We start from the raw sequence: 19,648 nt of genomic DNA on the forward strand, positions 1-19,648 counted from the left end.
GAAATTTTAAATCATTTTAACTCAGTGACAACTGCATTATGCAAATGCATCCAGTCGTTTATAACAGTTACAGCTGTAATAGCTATGGGTTTTAGAGGCGCGGTGGGACTTTAATACAGAGATCCCCTGGTTCTTCTCTCTTCTGCAGAGGTGCTACGAAAATCACTGTCTGCAGCAGGAAAAACACCCCAAGCTGAACAGAGCCTCCTTTTGAGAAACTGGACCCCTGCAGAAGTATTTAAACAGAATGTTATCTTTCAATTAAGGTAGTGAAGGGCTCTGGGCAGCTCCGAAGGCCAACGGGCAACAGAAAAATATCCTGTCTGCAAAACTAATCTTAAAAAGCAAAGAGAGGTATTCTGTGCTAATCATAGCCTTCGCCTTAGGTGGGAAATCATATACCCTTAGCACCAAGGTTCCGTTTTTGAGGGATTCTGATGATGGGGAAAGGTGTACTTCTTAAGACATAGCGTTACCATTTAACACTGAGGGAAGTTTTCTGTTGTTTAAATTCGCCAAGCATTATGCTAAACACGGGAAGTCTTTCATCCAAAATAACCTTCTTTGGCAAGTTCTATTTTCATCTCTATTTTGTAGATGAGGAAACTGAAATCTTGAGCAACTAACTGGTCACGACCACATGCTTTCCTAGCAGTGGCGTGGACACGGGAGTCTCCAAGTCCGGTGCCCTGAAGCCTTTGCCTCACCTTCCAGATCTTTAGAAATGTGAACGCATGGGCCCCACCCGACCTGAGGAATAAAACCTGCTCCAGGAAACTGTTTGAACACGTTTTCCAGAATTCTGATGGACGTTTAAGCTTGAGGAGGACCTCCGAATGAAGGCACGCTTTCTCTCACTTTTTAGGAACCTCCTTATTGTCTCTTCTTAACAGCTGATGTGCTCTTGGGTCTTACTTTCTGCTCTACCCCAGAGCTAATGGCCAAAGTTTGACTCTTTTAACCTACTCTTCTCTCCCCACGGCTCCCTTTTACCCACTCTGCACGTGTTCGCTGAGGGTGCTTTTCACAGGCACCTTGAATCAAGTGAGAGGAACCTTGGCCTTCCTGGAGACACGGCCCCGGGGCTTATAAGATCTTTGCCGTGTAGTGAAGTAGTAGGTACTGTGGCTCCTGGAACAGAGCCACCCTTCAGTAGTAACCGCTTCAGCTCACTGTCCATGTGGTGTCTTAAAAATGGGTCTTAGCCAGCCTTACAGATGTATTCAGGGTTTGCTTCACAAAATGCATCTGTTGAGCTGTGTCGTATTTTAACTGAAGCGTGGTTCGCAGGCTCCGCGAATGCTAATGGACTAAAAAAGGAAGGTTCAACCAGGTGTTACTGTAAATAGACTTCCAAGATTCACTCCCTGCATCTGGAACTGAAGGTTCGAGCACGAGGCGTGGCGAGCTTTTGTTGTGTTTCATACGAAAAGTACTTAAATTTTATTTTGCTTACCATCTGCTTGCGCCTACCCTGTGACAATCAGTTTGGTCTAGCAAAGGTTTGAAAGATGGCGACGCATACCAAAAATCTGCAATATTAATTTCCCTAAAATCTCACACAAGCTGCCTTGGAAATAGGGTATCAGCCTAAACCATAGACCCATTGAGAACTGACTGCAAGATTAATGACTTGTCCTGCACTGATTTCCTCCCATTAGCAATCAGTGGGTCTGCTCCATCTGTCATTTCCCTGGAAAGAAAATGTGTGTTTAATTTGCCAGGAACTTCTAACTTGGCTTTGTAAAAGGAGCGCCCCACGTACATTTGGTGACAACGCCTTCCAAGTGAATTATATTCGGGTGGTCAAACTGTCCCATGATGCTGGCCTCACTCAGGAAGTCTCTCCTCTGTTTATCTGTATAACCAGCTTTCAGGGTCTTGATGGCCACACAGATCTCTCTCTTGCCAGGCACTTTGAGACGCCCACTGCATACTTCACCAAATTCACCTTTGGGAGAGAAAACGAATCAACGATGGGCCAGAAACACATTCAAGATGAAAGTAAGAGCTAACATTTGTTGCGTGCTACCCACATGCCAGGCACTCTGCTAATGTTTTACATAGATCAAGGGAATTTCACGTACGCAGATATTTACATATATACCTGTACACGCGATATGTTCGTACACGTTTGTATAATCTGCATAGGTATATTTAATATCCACAAAGAAAATAGGCTTGCTTATTAGAGAGACACTCGAACACCTACCAACTCCTATGACTTTTTCAATCTTAATGCAGGATGCGTCGATTTCTTTGGCAAATTCTCGAACTGCTTGGTTGGGATCTTCATAGGTAAAGGGGTCCACGTAAGTTCTAACACCTAAGTAATAAACACGTGACAGGTTGGCAGAATACTTCTCAGAAACCGCTAACGAACTTAAGTTGTCCGCGTCTAAAAATATTTAGCAGAGGAAGTTTTCTTAGCATGACAAACATACTTAGCAACAGACATACAGAAATGTTTAAACTCTTGCTCTGGTTTTCATTAGTGGGTAAACAAAGAATTGTTAGCTACTTAAGAGGCCACAGCTCTACTGACTTCCTAGAATGTCTTCACCCTTCAAGGAGGAAATTTTAAAAACAACCCATCCCATGGAGGAAAAGAGAGTCTCTACAAGAAAATTTGGAATGTGTTAGCTGAATACCTTTGTGCAAATCGGTTGCTCGTGTCCCACCCACCATCTGCAGCTATATTTGCTCAGGGAAGATAATGGAAACTTCCTTTCTTAATCGGCCATGTTTACACGGTGCCCAATATCTGGACCAATTAAGCACGTGACCGATAATTAACAAATGAAGATGAAAGCTAGGTTAAAACAGATAAGAGGGACAATGCTAGCTAGCTGACTGGAGAATATACACTCTGTATTGGGCTTCCACATTTATTCTGCTTTGGAAAGAAGGTGTTATAAGACACTGAAGGTCATCCGGAAGCTGCAGTTGGAGAAAATGTTATAGCCTAGTTGTGAATGGTTGGAATATCAGGAAGTGGCATTCAGCCAAACCCCACAGACAACTCGCAGCCGAAATTCAGAATGTCCCAGGGCTGCTGGGACAAGAAGCATCAGTAATTACTGGGACCCCTCCTTTCCCTGCCGGAGCTCCTTGGGCTTTGGGGCACAGAAAGGGGGTAGGGCACTGGTTGGCCTAATCTCCTTGATTTTCTGGAACTATCAGTCTTGTCCTCATCATCTCATTTAAATTAAAAAAAAAAAAAAGTCATGTTTGTGTTTAAAAATATAAGATACCACATGCAAATTTTAAAAACATGGTTTTAGAAAGAAAATAAGGTGACTAAATGGAAGGTTGTCAGACATTCCATAGCCTTTATTGCTTTATATGCTGTAGCCAAGAAAATCTTTCTCAAGATGATTCTTCCTACCCCTAGTTTCTCTCTCCCTTCCACCTCCCTGTGCTGCTGTCCAATAGGGCGCTTATTAGCCACACCTTGCTATTTACATGTAAGTTACTTAAAAACCAAGGAAATTAAAAATGTGCTTCCTCATTCACACTTGCTACTTTTCAAGTATTCAATAGTGCACGTGGCTACTGGCTAATGTGTTGGACAGGGCAGGTAGAGGACAACGCCATCATCTCAAAACCTTCTGTTGGATCTTAGCAATCTTCTACCTCGTCAAGTCATTCTGGGGCCAGTTCTTTGAATTTATTCTTCGACCCCCGAATAAGCAGAACCCACTAAAGAGATATTAGTAGTCCTGAATGCCACAGCACATATTGTTGGGGGTAGAGCGATTACTGTTCGTTCCTTGTTCTTTTCCTCTCCAGAAACTGTATCTTACACAGATGAGAAAAACTGTCCCCTGTTAAGCCTTGTCACCCTGCTACACAAATGACCAGCAAGACCGATACTTTTTCAGGGTAAACAGTAAAATGAAGAATAAGAAGAATCGAAAGGAAGTTTCCCCAACCCCCATCTTTAACCTCCCTCGAAACAATCCCAAATCCCTTATTTCAGCGGGGAATAAGTACATTACTTAGATAATTCTATGAAAGAGCTATAATACTGATAGCCACATGAATCTAATGCAGGCATTTCTAAACTGAAAACACGAGACAGCGTCTAAAAATAAAATTTATTCTTAATCCAATTTTTGTACCTTGATTCAAATGTTTCTCTTCATCTGCTTCTTGTTTAGCTTTACTGTATTTACTCCGTCTATTAAAAATTAAAAAACACACACACACAATTATTTTCAAAAGTAGTAAGCCACAAGATAAGTTCTTTGCTACCATACTATATATAAGTCAGGCAAATAAAAATACTGTACACATTTCACGGGCAAGTAAACCGAGGTTTATGGAAAGTTTGCTGGTGAATAATGGTTTCAAACACAATCAGAACTGATTGTGAGTCTCTGCTTTTTTTTTTGAAAGAGAGAAATCATTAGTGGGGGAGGGGAGAGAGACCATCTTAAGCTGAGGGTCGTGGAGCCCTCAGCAGAACTTGATCTCACCACTGTGAGATCATGACCTGAACCAAAATCAAGAGCGGGACGTTTAACCAACTGCACTAAACAGGTGCCCCCGAGTCTCTGCTCTTACCCACAATGTTAGAAACTAAGGTGATAAAGCAAATATTTTATAATATAATTTCAAATCTCCAGAATCAATTTCTCTTATTGAAGATAGATTATAAGTTTATTGGCTAGTTTTCCCATACATATTCTGAAGTAAAGTAAGTTTCCATGGGTGAATTATGGATAAATGAAAGGGCGATAATGTTCAGTATGTGATAAGTAATAGTAAGTCCTGTTGCTACAACCACAAAAACCACTACCAGAAAAAAACTCATTATCATATTATATGATATTCTTAAAACAATAGTTTTGTGGTTATTGACAAAAACCTCATTATCATATTATATGATATTTTTTTTTTTTTAATTTTTTTTTTCCAACATTTATTTATTTTTGGGACAGAGAGAGACAGAGCATGAACGGGGGAGGGGCAGAGAGAGAGGGAGACACAGAATCGGAAACAGGCTCCAGGCTCTGAGCCATCAGCCCAGAGCCTGACGCGGGGCTCTAACTCCCGGACCGCGAGATCGTGACCTGGCTGAAGTTGGACGCTTAACCGACTGCGCCACCCAGGCGCCCCATGATATTCTTAAAACAATACTTTTGTGGTTATTGGTTTCAGCTGCTGCTTACAAACTCCTAAATTATTAATGAAAATTTAAAAGGTAAATATTTGCGCTTTCTACTTGATCACGTTCCTTAAGAGTTTGTAGAAAACTTGAAAGAGTAAAAATGAGAAGTTTCCATTTATAGCCGAAATCTCTTTCCAAAAAAATGGCGTATGGTCTCACATTTGGTATTCTGCTCTAAATGTCCTAAAGAAATGAGCTTTGGGTGTCACAAAAGTCTTGGGAGTCAGAAATCTTGAATACGTATAAATCTTAAATCAATAATTTTGATACATTATATATGCATGCCTGTGCGTATATATATGTGCATGTGTGTATATCACTGAAATGAATCAAAAGCTCAACTCAGTTGGTACAACGGATTTCTAAAGTTTGGGGGACGATGAGGTCAAATAAGTGAATAAGATGTGTACATTTGTGTTTCTGTCCCAAATGTAAAGTGCCCTGGAGTGCACTGGAGTTTATAATCATCTCCTAGTTTCTAGGAGCTTTACAGACAAGTTAAGCCCAGATTTCTCACAATGAGGAAACTGAGGCCATAAAGCATCTCGGCAGTGTGGTCCTATCAGAGTCTGGACCCCTGAACCCCTGAACTTTGAGCAAGTAGCGAAGGGTGGGACGATCGTGTAAAAGAGAGAACAGCAGAGAACCTAACGGGGCCGAACTGGACAACCGGAGATGCAGTCCCATCACGGTCCCCCATCAGTTCCTGATTGTCCTTGGTGCAGGATCCAGCTCTGCGATCGGGCCCTCAGGGCCTGCAGATGTCTCTCTGTGCGTTGTCATTTCCCTGCAAGTAATACCACCTTCCACTTGTACACCGCATTTCACTTTTCAGAGTGTTCCGGACACATTATCATCCCCTCCGCTAACTGTTTACAAAGCAGGAAGCAGCTTGGTAAACAGAGACCTCAGTCACTAGAGTTAACTGCCAAGCGTGTAGAATTCTTGCATTTTTACTTTGCTTTCAACTTTTTAAAGAGCCATCGTGTCTATTATTGAATCCTATCTTCACGACAACCCCGGGGAAGTAGGCAGCCAGACAGACATGCTCAGTTCCACAGCACATGGGGCAAGTGATTCACCCACGACCCTCTTAGCAAGGACAGGAGTGCGTCTCCCCTGATCTGCTCACTATTTCACATGCCCCTCGTAGTGGAGATGAAGTTATATCAAGATATCTGATGAGAGTTATTGTAAGTAAGACTGTATTTTATATCAGTATATCCACTTAAGTTGGATTCCACTGCTTTGAAAAGCCATTGCTTCGTCAAGGAAACACAACACGTCGAAATGTCCCGAAACCAAGCGTCTGGATGGGAGATGTAGTCCCCTCGGCCCCTCCCCACCCCCTTCCCCTTTTAAAGGAAATAGAAGTGTTAGGTCAGGGACTATGAAAACAAGATTTTATGTCAGGGAAACGCGTGGCGAGGTCCCGGGGGTGTGATAGGGTCCTGCCAGTCTGTGCGATTGTATCTTATCAGCGTTCCTAAAAGCATGATCTAAAATTACAAGTATATCTCTCGAACCACTTAAGATTTCCAATACTGATTTGAATGTCTTTCCTTTAAAGAAGCAAAACAATGCATAGAGCAGAGGAGAGCTTTGGTACCAACTTTAAATGGCCGGCGAGTCCGTCAAAAAGACCCTGAAATATCCCAATAGAAACAAGGGCCTCCAGCTGTCCAGGAGTGCAGTTATCTGTTTTACATCAAGCACCTCCATTAAATATGTGCAAAGCCAGAGGAAATGCAAAATGGCAGGGATCATTAATTATAAGGTGGCCACGCCCACCCCCTCCTCAGACTTCTAAACATAGAAGGAGGAAGTGAATTAGAGGGGAAGGTGTAGTTTTAAAGAAACTTCTTGACTTGCAGTGTTCCTTGGCGGAGAGGACCCTCCAGGAGTCCAGAAAATGCTGGGAAAGAAACACAAGAAATTACTGTTCAAAGACGAATGGTAGCCTGATTAGCTTTTCCATGATACACTGGAAACGGAAATGCCCAAGTCACCTGATGACTCTTTTTCCTTGGCTCAGGGTTGGACAAAGTGTACGTTAGTGTTCCAGGAAAGCCCACTGAAGTCGGGTTGGCCAGGCTGGAGGAAACCACACAGCTTAAAAAGTGCTAACTCGAAACTGACATCCAAGGCCGATCACCTGAATGGCAGAAGGAATCCTTTGTTGCTGAAGATCTTCTAATTCCTGGGATTTGGGCAATCTGATTGTAACAGGGCGGGGTGGGGGGGGGGGGAGGGGTTTGTTAGTGAATGCTCCAGAAGGAAGCCTGGACCTTTCATCTGCAGGAGGGAGAGGAAAGCCTCCCCTTCAGGTGGAGCTGGGAGGCAGAGCTGAGCCCTCCCCAGCCCTCCGTCAAAAGGGGGGCGGAATCAGGGTATTAGCAGGCATTGTTGAGGAACAGCGTGAGCCCCAAGCACTGCCCTCCCAACTAATGTGTCCTTCTGGCACCTTGACTATTCAATAAAACAAACAAAACCTTGGAGGGGGAGCGTGGCAGGGGCCCAGCACAGGAAAACCCTGCTTTTATTAAAATACTAACTTCCCTGATCAAGTGGATGGATTTGATTGATGTGGTTCACTGTTCCAAAACTAATTAGCAAAAGGTAAGTAATTTATTCAGCTAAAGTGCAGATTAAAGAAGATAAAGCAATGTAATAACCAGCACGGCTCCAGGAGGACCCTTTGCAGCATTTAATGGCATCACCCATGAAGATTCATAGAGGCCATCCTTCTTTTTCCCCTTCCTTAAGCTGTCATTGTTCTTGCACCAAATGATGTCTAAATGTTCTTCATGAGCAACATTTTGAAATGGTTGGAATTGAACCGTACAATTGCACGCAAGTTGTTTAGAAATGTTCCCAGAGTACCATCTGCCCCCTCATTGTATGAATTTACATGACTCCATCAGAGCCAATTGAGGCTAACATTTGAGTGCATTCATTCTTATGTGATCATAATATTCCAATTAGGACACCAGGCAAGATAGATACAGACTGAATGGGAACTGGCTCAGCGTTACGCGAACAGTTAGCTCCAAAGTGGAAAATCGTAGCCTTCATTCGAAGACAAAATCAACGTGCCAAGTCTGACTTTATGGTGTGCGGTAGGCGTGCACATTAACTCACAGACTGCGACTGCTCCCATCAGCCCTGAGACTCCTGAAATCGGGGTCCGCTCGGACCGTCTGCGTGGGATTTTGACGTAGGTCAGTTTTTTTCAGTTCAGAAGACATGAAAATAATCTATGCCAGTATCGGTAGCCAGGGAAGATGAATTCCTGTCCTGATCAGGCGACTAAGTAGCTGTGGGACCTCGGTTTAGTTCATTGTTTAACCTCCTCGCCAGGCCTCAAGATCCTAATACAGAAGATGCCAGTGTCAGAATTAAGTAGTTTCCTACACCAGAGCCACAGGTATATATGTTTTCAGAAATCTTGCGGCAACCACCTCACTTATTTTCTTAGAATCAATTCACTTGTTTTTTTCTTTAATTCTAATAAAAAGGGGACAGTCAGCATACCCCAACATGAATGGACATAACAATAACCCAGTAGAACCAGCCATCATTAGAAAGTCAGTATAAAAACCTCCATGCCTGGTTATCAGGCAATACTTGTCTCTGATCACCAAAAGAGAGAGCAGAGACTCATCTTGTATTCTAGCCTCTTCTTAGAAGTTTTTCTCGAATAATCAAATATTATTTGGGGGAAGGGCACACTGGCCTAAAGCAACCCAGATTAAGAGTACTCGGGATAACCTGATGAAATCACAAATAAAGAAGCAGGGATCAGAGAAACGTAACACATTCGATCGTCAGTCCCGGAGGTGATGACCTTCTCGCTGCATTTTATGATGTCATTGTTAACAGTCCTTTCAAAAATCACTTTAGCTAGCAATAAAGTGGTTCCACTGCGGAGACCACAAATAAATACCTGCAGCAGTATGGGGACACGGTGTCATGCTTCTGAGAGAACGCACACGCGTGGTTTGGGAGAAACTTTCTAGGGACAGCATCGCATAGATACAAGGCGAACAGCACGTAAACGGCCCCGCAGCAAGGACACTGTGTGCCCACAAAGCTGACACGGTCTTCTAATTACAACTCAAGGGCCGGAGGACACACGGACCGTAGACGCTTCTAAAAAAATGTAAGGTAATTAGCTTAAGATCACGTGGGTGGTAAAAACATACAATACGTCTTAAGCCAACGTACTCGGCGTATCATTTCAAATACGTAAATAAAGTTTATAAATGTGGGAGTTTGATGCTTTCACTGAGCTCCCTGAATGGTTTATACACACAAGTTGGCCGAAAGGAAAAAGGGGATCTTCTCATTGAGAAAGGAATGGAGATTACCCTGGCTCGCCTACAGCTCAGGCTTCTCAGTAGAAAGGAAATATAGTAAATGAAACAATTGCTATCAAGGAAAAAAAAAAAAAAAATTCTAGCAAGATACCAGCTGTGAGCCTGAGGCCGTTTCCTCTTTCCTCAATGACAAATTAGCACCAGACAGATTTTTCTTTGAGGTGATCAGAAGGGCTGAAACTTTTCTCGCTGTGTGGGTCCCTGCCCTCTACTTCTTAAAAAAAAAATCTCACATGGCATCACGTGGGCCTCCGTTGGAGGGGGGGTCACCTTCAAAGGGGGTCTCTCCGTCTCTAGCACTGACTCCGCCATCAACATTCTGTGGCTCTAAAACGTTAAGCAGCAGCCCTATCATTTTCCAGCCAGGATATTCCACGGGTTGGTTTCCAGACTGGTCGGCGAGATCATTTGGGGGTGCCGCTTACTACCTTTCACACTGAAAGCACGGACCAGATTTTTGTCCGCACCACCCGTCTCCTCCTTCTTCACCTGTTCTTGTCGCATTGAAACATCTGTACTGCGGCGTGACAGAACACACAGCCTGCGTGCGGAGGACAAGCAGCTGAGTGTGCATCAGCGGGTGCAAAGCCTGTCAGCTACCTGGCTCCAGGCGACTTTCCCGTGACAGCTTTATGGCCGACACTAAAGAAGAATCAATAGGAGGGCAAGGGGTTGACATTTCATTTTCTAAAAAGTGATCCATTGAGGACCAATCACCAAGCGGTGTTTATCAGCCTTGGGAAGTGACATTTTTTTTTTTTTTTTTTTTTTAATGGGGGAGAAGGGACAAGAATCATCGCTGGGTAACTCGACAGGCTCAATTCTCGAAGGTGGGGACTCATAATTGGAAATCCGATGCATCCTCCTATCCCTTCTGCCCTAAAGAATAAAGTGATCAATAAAGGCAGCACGGAAATCAAGTCATCAAGTTTGCGATTCTATGTTCTATAGCTCCAAGCTTTTAATAAGCCTGTCTTCCTGCATGACATTTTCATGCGCTTTTCCTTTCTTTTTGTCAAAGCAGAACATCCGGAAGAAACTTAAGATGGGGTGACTTCTTCTTAATTATTCCCGTTGTGTTGGTATCGTTAAGGTAACTTGAAAAGACAAAGGTAACGCTAAAGAAACGCTGGTCGCATAGACGAAGGCTCCCATCAACATCAAAGAGGAGGTTGAGACACAAGATGAGACCCACTTTCTGCAAACGAGTATCCTCTCAGATGGTTCCAAGCATCACATGGTGCTGAATTTTAGCCAAATGTTATTTTGAGGTGGAGGAAATTAAGAATTTTTTTCGTAGTTTGAGACTTTTAAATGTCTTTCCTTTCTGCTAAAAATTATTGCGATGCACCGTCACATTTTCAGAGGCGGAAATGTGTGATAATGAAAGCAAGAGCCCATGTGATTTTCATAAACCCCCCCCAACCCACCATCAGAAATGGATATAGATTATTGCACACAGTTGCCCGTGTGTTTGTGTGCCCGCCATGTGGACATACGCAAGACCCAAAGGCAATGCACAAGCAAGAGGTTCATCCTGACTGACTTCCACAATCAAATGCCAGGAAAGGTAAGTCCGTCTGGAATTCAAATTCTGGGGGCGCCCGGGTGGCTCAGTCGGTTGAGCGTCCGACTTTGGCTCAGGTCATGATCGCGCGGTCTGTGAGTTAGAGCCCCGCGTTGGACTGGCTGCTGCCCAGTGCAGAGCCTGCTTCAGATCCCCCTTCCCCTGCTTGCATGCTCTCTCTCTCTCTCTCTCAAAAATAAACATTTTTTAAAAAAATCTTAAAGAAAAAAAGTCAAATTCTGTTTAGGCCAAATTGAAGTTTCCAAAGACTGAGATATAGCAATATATGGGTACCACAGGCACGTCTATGTATGTTTCATGTGTGTAACAGAGCAAAAGGAATAAGCGGTTCGTGGTTCTTCGGGATGGAACTCACGGCTCTAATCAAACATGCTGCTATGGACTTTGCACCAAAAAGAACAAACACAATGACAAATGTAGGTGGTGCCTGCTCACGATGAGTTCTTGTTCCATACTGTAGGAGAGGGACCGTGATTGATTTCTACAATACCGGACATTCGGAACAGTGGGAGAGGAGGCATGATATTAATAAATACATGTGACAACTGAGACCATCCGGGCAAATTAGGATATACAGTCATCACCCTAATTATAAAGTATCACAAAGTGAGGAAAAAGCATCATGGCTTGCTCAGGCCAGTGGCAATGGCCAGAGGCACTGTCGTGGTATCACCGAGTTAGTTCACCAACAGCAGAGGCAGAGAGAGACAGGATACAACGGACCCTAGCCAGGGAGCCGAGCATGGCTACTGGGTAAGCCAACAGTGGGTCTCCTATTAAGGCAACGCAATGATCCTAGACCAGTCCTGCGCCTTCCTGAGATCATTTTCCTCTTCTATTACATGAAAGCGGTTATGTTTAAGATGATCGTTTTTGACATCCCCAGGTTCTGCTTTTTTTTTTTTTTTTTTTAATTTTTTAAATTTGTTTTGCCAAAAGCTCCACCTTGTGAAATAGTGGACAGCATAGGGGAGTGAAGGTTGGAGAAGCCTAGAAGTGGGCACATATTGAAGCTAAGTGGCCATCCCTCCTCCCCCCCCCCCCCCATTCCTCGGGAGCCTCTGGGGAGGGCAATAATCAAAAACATCGGCTGCCTGGTCATTTTTATTTCTCCCTCTCTTTTCTAGATTGTTTTTCAAGTATCAAGTTAGTTTGTAGACTTTCACAGAAGAACAAGTAATCTGCTGTTTTAGATTCATCTCCAAGAACAGTGCGATGCCCACAGCATGCTTAACGGTTCTCCTTGTTGATGGCCTTTCCTGAAAGAAGATTGAGCGCAGAGCCCAATTATTTGCTTTGGTTGCAATTATTATTCACCGAACTCACGTTGAAGCACCTACTGTGTGCTGACTTCTCTACTTTACCCATCAAAATTCTGTCAGTAACTCTTACGGGCAGATCTTCTAAGATCCTCTATCCCTACTTTATAAAAGGGGGAAAAAAGACGGAAAGAGTTTAATAGAGCTAACCAATGGTAGGGCTCCAATTTTGGACCCACGTTTTATACGGCTTCTTTTTTGCCTTTGGCAGTAAGTCCGAGCTTAAGAGAGGTATAAATGTAACACCTTACAGCTCAGAGTATCTAGAAATCTCTCATTGGCTTGCTTTTCAGCTGGGTTTCCAGGAATTAGCTGGGTCTTTCCAGGACTCTCAGCTGCCACCAGTCACAGCCAACAGCTCCAGCAGGGACGTGGGGAGATCAAAGCCAAGAGCAAGGAGCTGGCCACCGCACATGCCCTGTTTATGATGTTAATCAAAAGCCTCGGCTTTGTGGGGAGGAGACAAAAAGCTCCCTCATAAAAACCCGAGATGGGGGGTGAGGTGGGCAGTGAGTGGCTTAAGTGCTTACCTCCTGCTGATGACAAAAGCCGCAATGAGAATGACCACCAGCACCACACTGCCTGAGACGGAGACCAGGAGGACTGTGGAGTTAGCCCCATCTCCGATGATCCGGGAGGGCACTGGCAAAGACAGTGACACAACAATCACTTCCGGGAAGGTCCGAGGAGCTAGAACGTCTGTCTGCCTGGGGCACAAGTTCCAAAGTGCTGAAGCCATGTGGACCGCTCAGAGCCTCTCTTGCCCTTCGGTAAGTGCTTACACAATGGGATTTCTAAGAGAGCTTTAATGGGATGAAGACGTTCTCTGCATAACTGCATGAAGAACTTCACCCAGAAGATTCGTCTTAAATCCCCTGGTAAACATTACCGCCCTTTGTTTTTTCTTCTTTCCGTTTCTAGTTTCAGCCCTAACGCTTATTTAATGATCTGGTGCGTTCCTTAGTGAGAAGCACACTTGGAAATTTCAAAAACGACAAGCAGGTTTGAATACTTACCCACCCCTCACCCCAAATCTATCAAACCCCTGCTTACTATTGCCCAGCTCAAAAGCCACGTCCTCTTTGAAGCCTTCCAGGAATATCCCCCCAAAATGTCAAACCCCTTCAGATTCAATCCTAGAGTACTTCCTCTTCTGTTTTTATATTCATATTTTATTTCACAACTTGTGAATAAAATTACTTTCTAGAACTGACGTTGAAAATTCTTCTCTACCGTCTCCTTCTCAAGTAAGCTCAACTTTGGTTGGTTAATTACACAGGGGGAGCCATCTTATGGAAACTGCTTATTCATCGGGCATGTCCTTTGTTAACATTTTCCATTCAATCAATTAGTTGGTCCAACTCACAATGTTGAAAGATTTGATATATTGGTCCAAAGAGGCTTTAAAAAAAAAAAAAAAACGATCTGACTTGGTTAAAACAGATTCCTAGAAAGAAATAAAAGAGGGGGAAAAAAGGGGCCCCTTCTTTACTCTTCCCAGGGAGAAAACTTCGTATCTTAATGTAAGAGAGCTATGCAAGGCTCAGTCGGTCCACTTAGCAGCCCCGTCTTTCATCATTTATAGAAGACTCAAAATAAAAAAATAAAAAAATAAAGAAGAAGAAGAAGACATTTTCAATCATACAAAAAGGCAGGTTAGATAATACGAAAAATGCTCTTTTCTAAATAGCATGGGATTTTCCAAGTTACAGACATCTTATTTCCACGCAGTGTTCGTTGCAACAGAATGTTTGCCTGACCAAAAATTAGGTACAGCTCCTTGGATTTCACTGTAATGTGATTTCACCTAGACTGTAAAAAAGGGCCTCAGCAGCTGATACCTGTGTTGGTCGTGACCTCTAGGGGCTCACTGAAGTCTCCGTAGCCGGCTGCTGTCCTGGCTCGCACATGGAACACGTAGGAAGTCAGAGGATTCAGGCCTTTGATATCCGTGTTTCTGGCAGCCGTCCGGACGATCCGGTAGCTTCGCTCATTCTGATCCTGCATCGTGGGGACAATAAAATTGGGGAAGGTGGGAAATAAATCCCTCACCTATTCTAGGCCCAATTTTAAAGGAACCAGGCCAGGGCACTCAGAAGTTGAAAGTAAGTAGAGATTGCTAAACTCTCTAAACCTTATATTCTCTTTGATGTGGGAAGTACCACTGTTACATGTTGGATGTGGAAAGACACGTGGCGTTCAGGTATGATCACCATTGACGCTGACCGTATCCAGACCTTTACTTATAATCTTTTCTGAAAAGAACATCAGACGATGGGTGGTGGCTTTTCTCACTCCACAGTTGACAATTTAAGAGAAATAGCTGTAAGAAGTTCTCTTGTCTTTTTCTATTTTCTGTCTAGAAAATGTCAAAAATGTTGTAATCTGGTTTCAGTGAAAAATAAATCCTGTCCCTTTTCTGCTTTTAATAAGGAAGCCAATAAGTGATTATCTTTAAAAAGAAAGAGAAGTCAATTGTTCATTTTCTAGACAATCTCGAATGCAAATAGCTCTCTTCAGAATCCTGTCCTTTATGAGAGACAAGTTATTTGTAAAAATAATGTCTTTCTATAACTTTAAGAGGCTGAAAAATGTAATTTTCCTTCCCCGATTTTCTATTAAAAGTCATCAAAACCCACACCTTGATTCTGAATAGCAGTAATCTACTTAAACAGATCATTATTTCGACTTTTATGAGTCACTCTCACTGATAGAAGGCTTATATATAAGAACTTCTTTGCTATCTTGATTCCCATTACTCAAAAGAAAAAAAAATGGTTATATTAGAACACAATGTATTTTTCCTATTTTTCAAGATAACTGATTTAATACATAAAATTCATAATTGGATTCGATTGGGGAACAAAGTGCATTCGGTTTTGAAATTCACGGGTACTCTGGATTTACAACTGGCTAAAAACTAGAGAGACAAAGGAAGAAAGGAGGGAAGGGAGAAAGGGAGGGAGGGAAGGAGGGAAGGAAGGAACAGAAAGAAGGAAGGAAGGAAGCTTGCTCATCCAAGTAATACCTTCTCGTAATACTTGACTTCATACTCCAAGATCACCCCATTGGGTCTATCTGGTTCCAGCCAAGCCAGAGCAACACTGTACCTTGTGACTTCTTTAGCCTGGACCAAAGCAATAGACGATGGTGCTATTGGGAAAACAAACAAACAAACGAAAACAAAAGACATCTTGCTTTAACGGGGAAGAAAATGGCGGTCTCAGCCAATAATTTCATTCTACTTAAGAAGAGTGTCAAGGATTGTCTTGTCGTCCCCCCCCCACCCCATCCCCATTTCACTCCTTCCCAGGACAGAGGCGTACCAGTCGTATGGTTCTCTTCAATACTGTGGCATATGGTTTGTCTTAGAAAGATAACCTCTGAAGTAAGAGCCTGGTCGGTCCACAGGCCTGTGGCGTCACCTCCACAGAGCTTGCAGCCATGTCTCACAAAAGGCTGGAGGTACAGAGAACGCCGCCTGCTTCTTTAATTTGGCAAGCCAGGAAAGGCGCTGGAAGAGCTCCTCTTGAGCTGAGTAAAACTGCACCTCATCCCACCTCCAGAGTCATCTTACAGATCTGTAATTTTATACCAGCAGGGGAATTTGCAACTCTTCCCGGAGTACTGTAGGACATGCAAAGAACCTATATCCTTCCCAACATAGATAAAAGTACTGTTCCATTGTAGCTACGTCTGCCGTGTGGCACGATGATGCAAATTATGATGAAGCCAAATAAAGCGACGACGTTCTCTCTGCACATGTGTGACGTTTTGCAGCTATTTTTACAGAAGCTGAGATCTTGCTTTTGCCTCTTGAGGAGCAAACTTTCTTCATTCCCCGAAAACAGACACAAAAACGGTCCTCTACCGGGGGTGTTGTCGGGGCGGGGGGGGGGGGGTATTTTGAGATCTTTAAAACCAGGCTGCCCTCTTCTTCCTTGTGACGGTCACATCTCCAGCCCGCTGTTGTCAAGCTCTGCTGTGGCTGACAATGACACGAATGTGCCATTACAGGGAGAAGAGGGGCATTCATGAAATCTGTAATCTTACCTAACAAAGCTGCTCTGTACAACCAGACATTAGGGGGATCTTCCTAAATCGAATGCGTATTCTTGTTTGTTACCAAATCGGGGGAAAACGCGAAAACAGACATCAAACAATGGCCCCTGGGGAGCAACATCGTAGTGTCCTGCTCTTTCCCAGCACACACATGACTGCCAAACCCTAACTCAGAGGAAACAAGAGAACAAGTGAAAATTAATTGTCACTAAAAATGAACTGGGGCTAACTTCAAACACGCTTGACCATATCTGACAGGTATCCTGATGGAAAGGAAAGCAACCAGAGATGCCATCATCCCACAAGGGAACCTTCCAGCTCAAGTTAATCCAGCAGGGAGCACCTCCCAGAGGCCTGGATTGGGCAGCCTGGCATCTCCCCTAGGGGTGCTTCAAGAGGGCGCGTGCCCTCTCCTTCTCCCCCGAAGCTATTCCAGACCGAATCTCAGGCATAAACACAAGTGAAAGATACAGTGGATACACATGTCCTCCATCAAAGGCAAGCCCAAGGTTAGTAACAATACCCAACTGGATGCACAGAGAGCTGTGTGCCGCAGCCATATGGAAGCCACTGAACATCTGAAGAAAATGAAAACCGGAAATGTGCTCATTAGCGGCATTAGGCTTCCCTCCCCCAACACACACAGACGCACACGCACGTTTTCCCTCTCTCTCTCTCTCCTTCCCGGTTGACACGGAACCATTGTCCAGCAAAATGCCAGCAGTGACTTTCTGAAATACGGAGATCGCAAGAAGGCTAAGAAAGCTGCCCGGCTGTGAAAAGCTATTTCACTCCAGGTAATAAATACATTGCCTAACAGAGCACTTTAGCCTACACTCCATAAAAAGGGGCTCTTTAAACTCCGATGTTCGGGATCGGAAAGTGAAACAGAAAAACAAGGACTTTAGAAAGAAAGCAGTGGGGGTGGGGGTTGGGGGGGGCGATCATAAAGTTATAAAATGGACTTTCTCTCAGAAACGGCCTGGGTCAGATCCTGATAAGTGGCAGATTCCTCGGGAAAGAATTGCCCGGCTGCCCTTGGGGCGCACTGACGAACTGAGCTGGGTTTCTCTCTGGTTGGGTTACCGCTAAACTGCTGCACGTGGGCCATGAACCTGATTTCCATTTTAGAAGGTGGGGCGGCAGGGTTTCCCTGCCCACTGAAGGGGAAGATGAACGCAGCCGAAGTGCTCACAATATCGCAGGCAGGGAGTTCACAACACAATCGCGTGCACTAATAGAATATCCCTAATGCGGCTCGAGGCGGAGAATCCGTGCGCACAAATGTGCAAATAAACCCACAGTGCGCGCTCTGGCTCGGCTGTCGTAAAAACGGGAGAAAACGAGACAGAAAGAGAAATGCAGCGGCCTTCTAATTCCCGAAAGGTATTATGCCGTGTGGCTGTCATGTCTGAAGTCTTTCTGAACGGACGTGTTCAGGAAAGCCTGTGTACCAGGCCACAGGGACAAAGGCATTCCGTCGCCAAGTGAGACTGAGGAAATATACCAACTAAAACGTGCAACCGCACAGCAGTCTAACGGGGCAGCCCTTCCTTCCCCGGAGGAGAGCGTCTTACCTTCGCTGGCACAAAGAACACCAGTCTGGAAAACTCTGGGCTTCACCGCACTGCCACTCTGGAGGAAAGAGGCAATCTGGATCCGCGCCACATCGTAAGCCACGTAGGGGGTTCTTCCCTCGCCCTTCCTACCCTGCTTCCAATCCAGCCTCCAACTCCACATCTGGAAGCCATCGCCTGCCACGTGGGCCCGGCTGCAGCTCGCTTCCCCAGATGAGGCCGTTGGCAATGGCACTTCTCGATCGTTCTCCTACCCCAATGGTCCCCGAGCTCGTTTTCTCACGCCGTCCATGTAGCTGCTGCCGCATCCCTCTGCAACGGGTACTGTGCTTTCAGCGATATTTTTCTTGAGCCAACACCCTCTATTGACTCGAGTTGTACTTAAAAAGAAAGCCCCATTCCTGATATACATGAAATCTTGTTATCACTGGCAGTTAATAGCGGGTAGCCATAAAAATGAATATGGAAATAAACAATGCTATCAAGGTTGGCTGGACATTCTTGCCTCCTCTCCGTGCCTTACCAAAAATAGAGATTAGCCCCGGGTGAGAGACACATTAAGGATAATCCCCGCACCAGGTTGAGATTCTGGAGTCACTGAGAGAGAACTGGGAAGAAACCAACTTTCACACAGGGCAACTCAGTATTACAGAACGGTCCACGTGGACTTTCACTAACATGATCTCTGACGCCACCATTGGGATGTTTCCACATTTTGGTCAATCCTGTCGAGTCCTTCTCAATTAGAAATGTTTCGGATCCCGGGTCCAGACACCCCAGGGCTCTGTCCTCTGCTAACAAATTTGCAAGACGATCTACTGATAGAATAACAGATTGAACACTCTCCTCCCTCAAAGATAACAAATCGGTGCCTTAGTTCCAAAGAGGGCCCCTCACCATAGGGGAAATTTGGGTCAACATAAAAACACCAAACAGGGGGTGGCTGGGTGACTCAAGTCAGTTGAGTGTCCACTATTGGTGTCAGCTCGGGTCACGATCTCAAGGTTCGTCCGTTTGAGCTCCACGTCAGGCTCCGTGCTGTCAGTGCAGAGCCTGATTGGGATTGTCCCTCTCTCTCTCTCTCTCTCCCCCTCCCTCCCTCATTCTTTCTCTTTCTCTCTTAAAATAAATAAAAAAAAAAAAAACTTAATAAAATAAAACACCAAGCAGAAAAAAGGTCCTGCTTGCCTCTCAGTTCCCTGGCTTACATTCTGAAAACCGTGGACACATAGTTTTTCCTCAGTACTGACTAACTCATCCACTAAGCACATACTTAGCACCAAGAGAACAAGGAAAAGCTAGGAAGGGGCAGACAAATCGGAATCAAATCCAGTCCGTGGTATCAAATTAAGACCCATCTTATCCATCAGCTTGTTTTTTAAGTTTATTTATTTTGAAAGAGAGAGAGAGAGAGAGACAGCCGGAGGGGCAGAGAGACAGGAAGACCCAGAATCCAAAGCAGGCTCCAAGCTCTGAGCTGTCAGCACAAAGCCCCGTGCGGGGCTCGAACTCACGGACCGCAGATCATGACCTGAGCCAAAGTCCGA

General features: G+C 44.4%; 1 protein-coding gene and 1 long non-coding RNA gene across 6 annotated transcripts in view; one reads left to right on the forward strand and one right to left on the reverse strand.

The window, feature by feature from the left end:
* Positions 1-19,648, reverse strand: part of EPHA4 (EPH receptor A4) — a 152,230-nt gene that overhangs the window by 21,068 nt on the left and 111,514 nt on the right. For all 5 annotated transcript variants that reach the window (XM_045481425.1, XM_045481427.1, XM_045481428.1 and 2 more), the window contains 6 exons: positions 15,491-15,615; positions 14,304-14,463; positions 12,993-13,104; positions 4,125-4,183; positions 2,213-2,326; positions 1,766-1,951 (listed from right to left, as the gene is read on the reverse strand). In XM_045481425.1, the coding sequence (XP_045337381.1) occupies positions 1,766-1,951; positions 2,213-2,326; positions 4,125-4,183; positions 12,993-13,104; positions 14,304-14,463; positions 15,491-15,615 (756 nt within the window). The remainder of the gene's footprint in view (positions 1-1,765; positions 1,952-2,212; positions 2,327-4,124; positions 4,184-12,992; positions 13,105-14,303; positions 14,464-15,490; positions 15,616-19,648) is intronic.
* Positions 13,113-13,671, forward strand: LOC123599528. Its single transcript, XR_006713178.1, has 2 exons — positions 13,113-13,232; positions 13,384-13,671. It is a non-coding gene; the product is annotated as an uncharacterized LOC123599528 (long non-coding RNA).

The sequence above is a fragment of the Leopardus geoffroyi genome, chromosome C1 (assembly GCF_018350155.1).
Source record: "Leopardus geoffroyi isolate Oge1 chromosome C1, O.geoffroyi_Oge1_pat1.0, whole genome shotgun sequence".
Lineage (NCBI taxonomy): Eukaryota > Metazoa > Chordata > Mammalia > Carnivora > Felidae > Leopardus > Leopardus geoffroyi.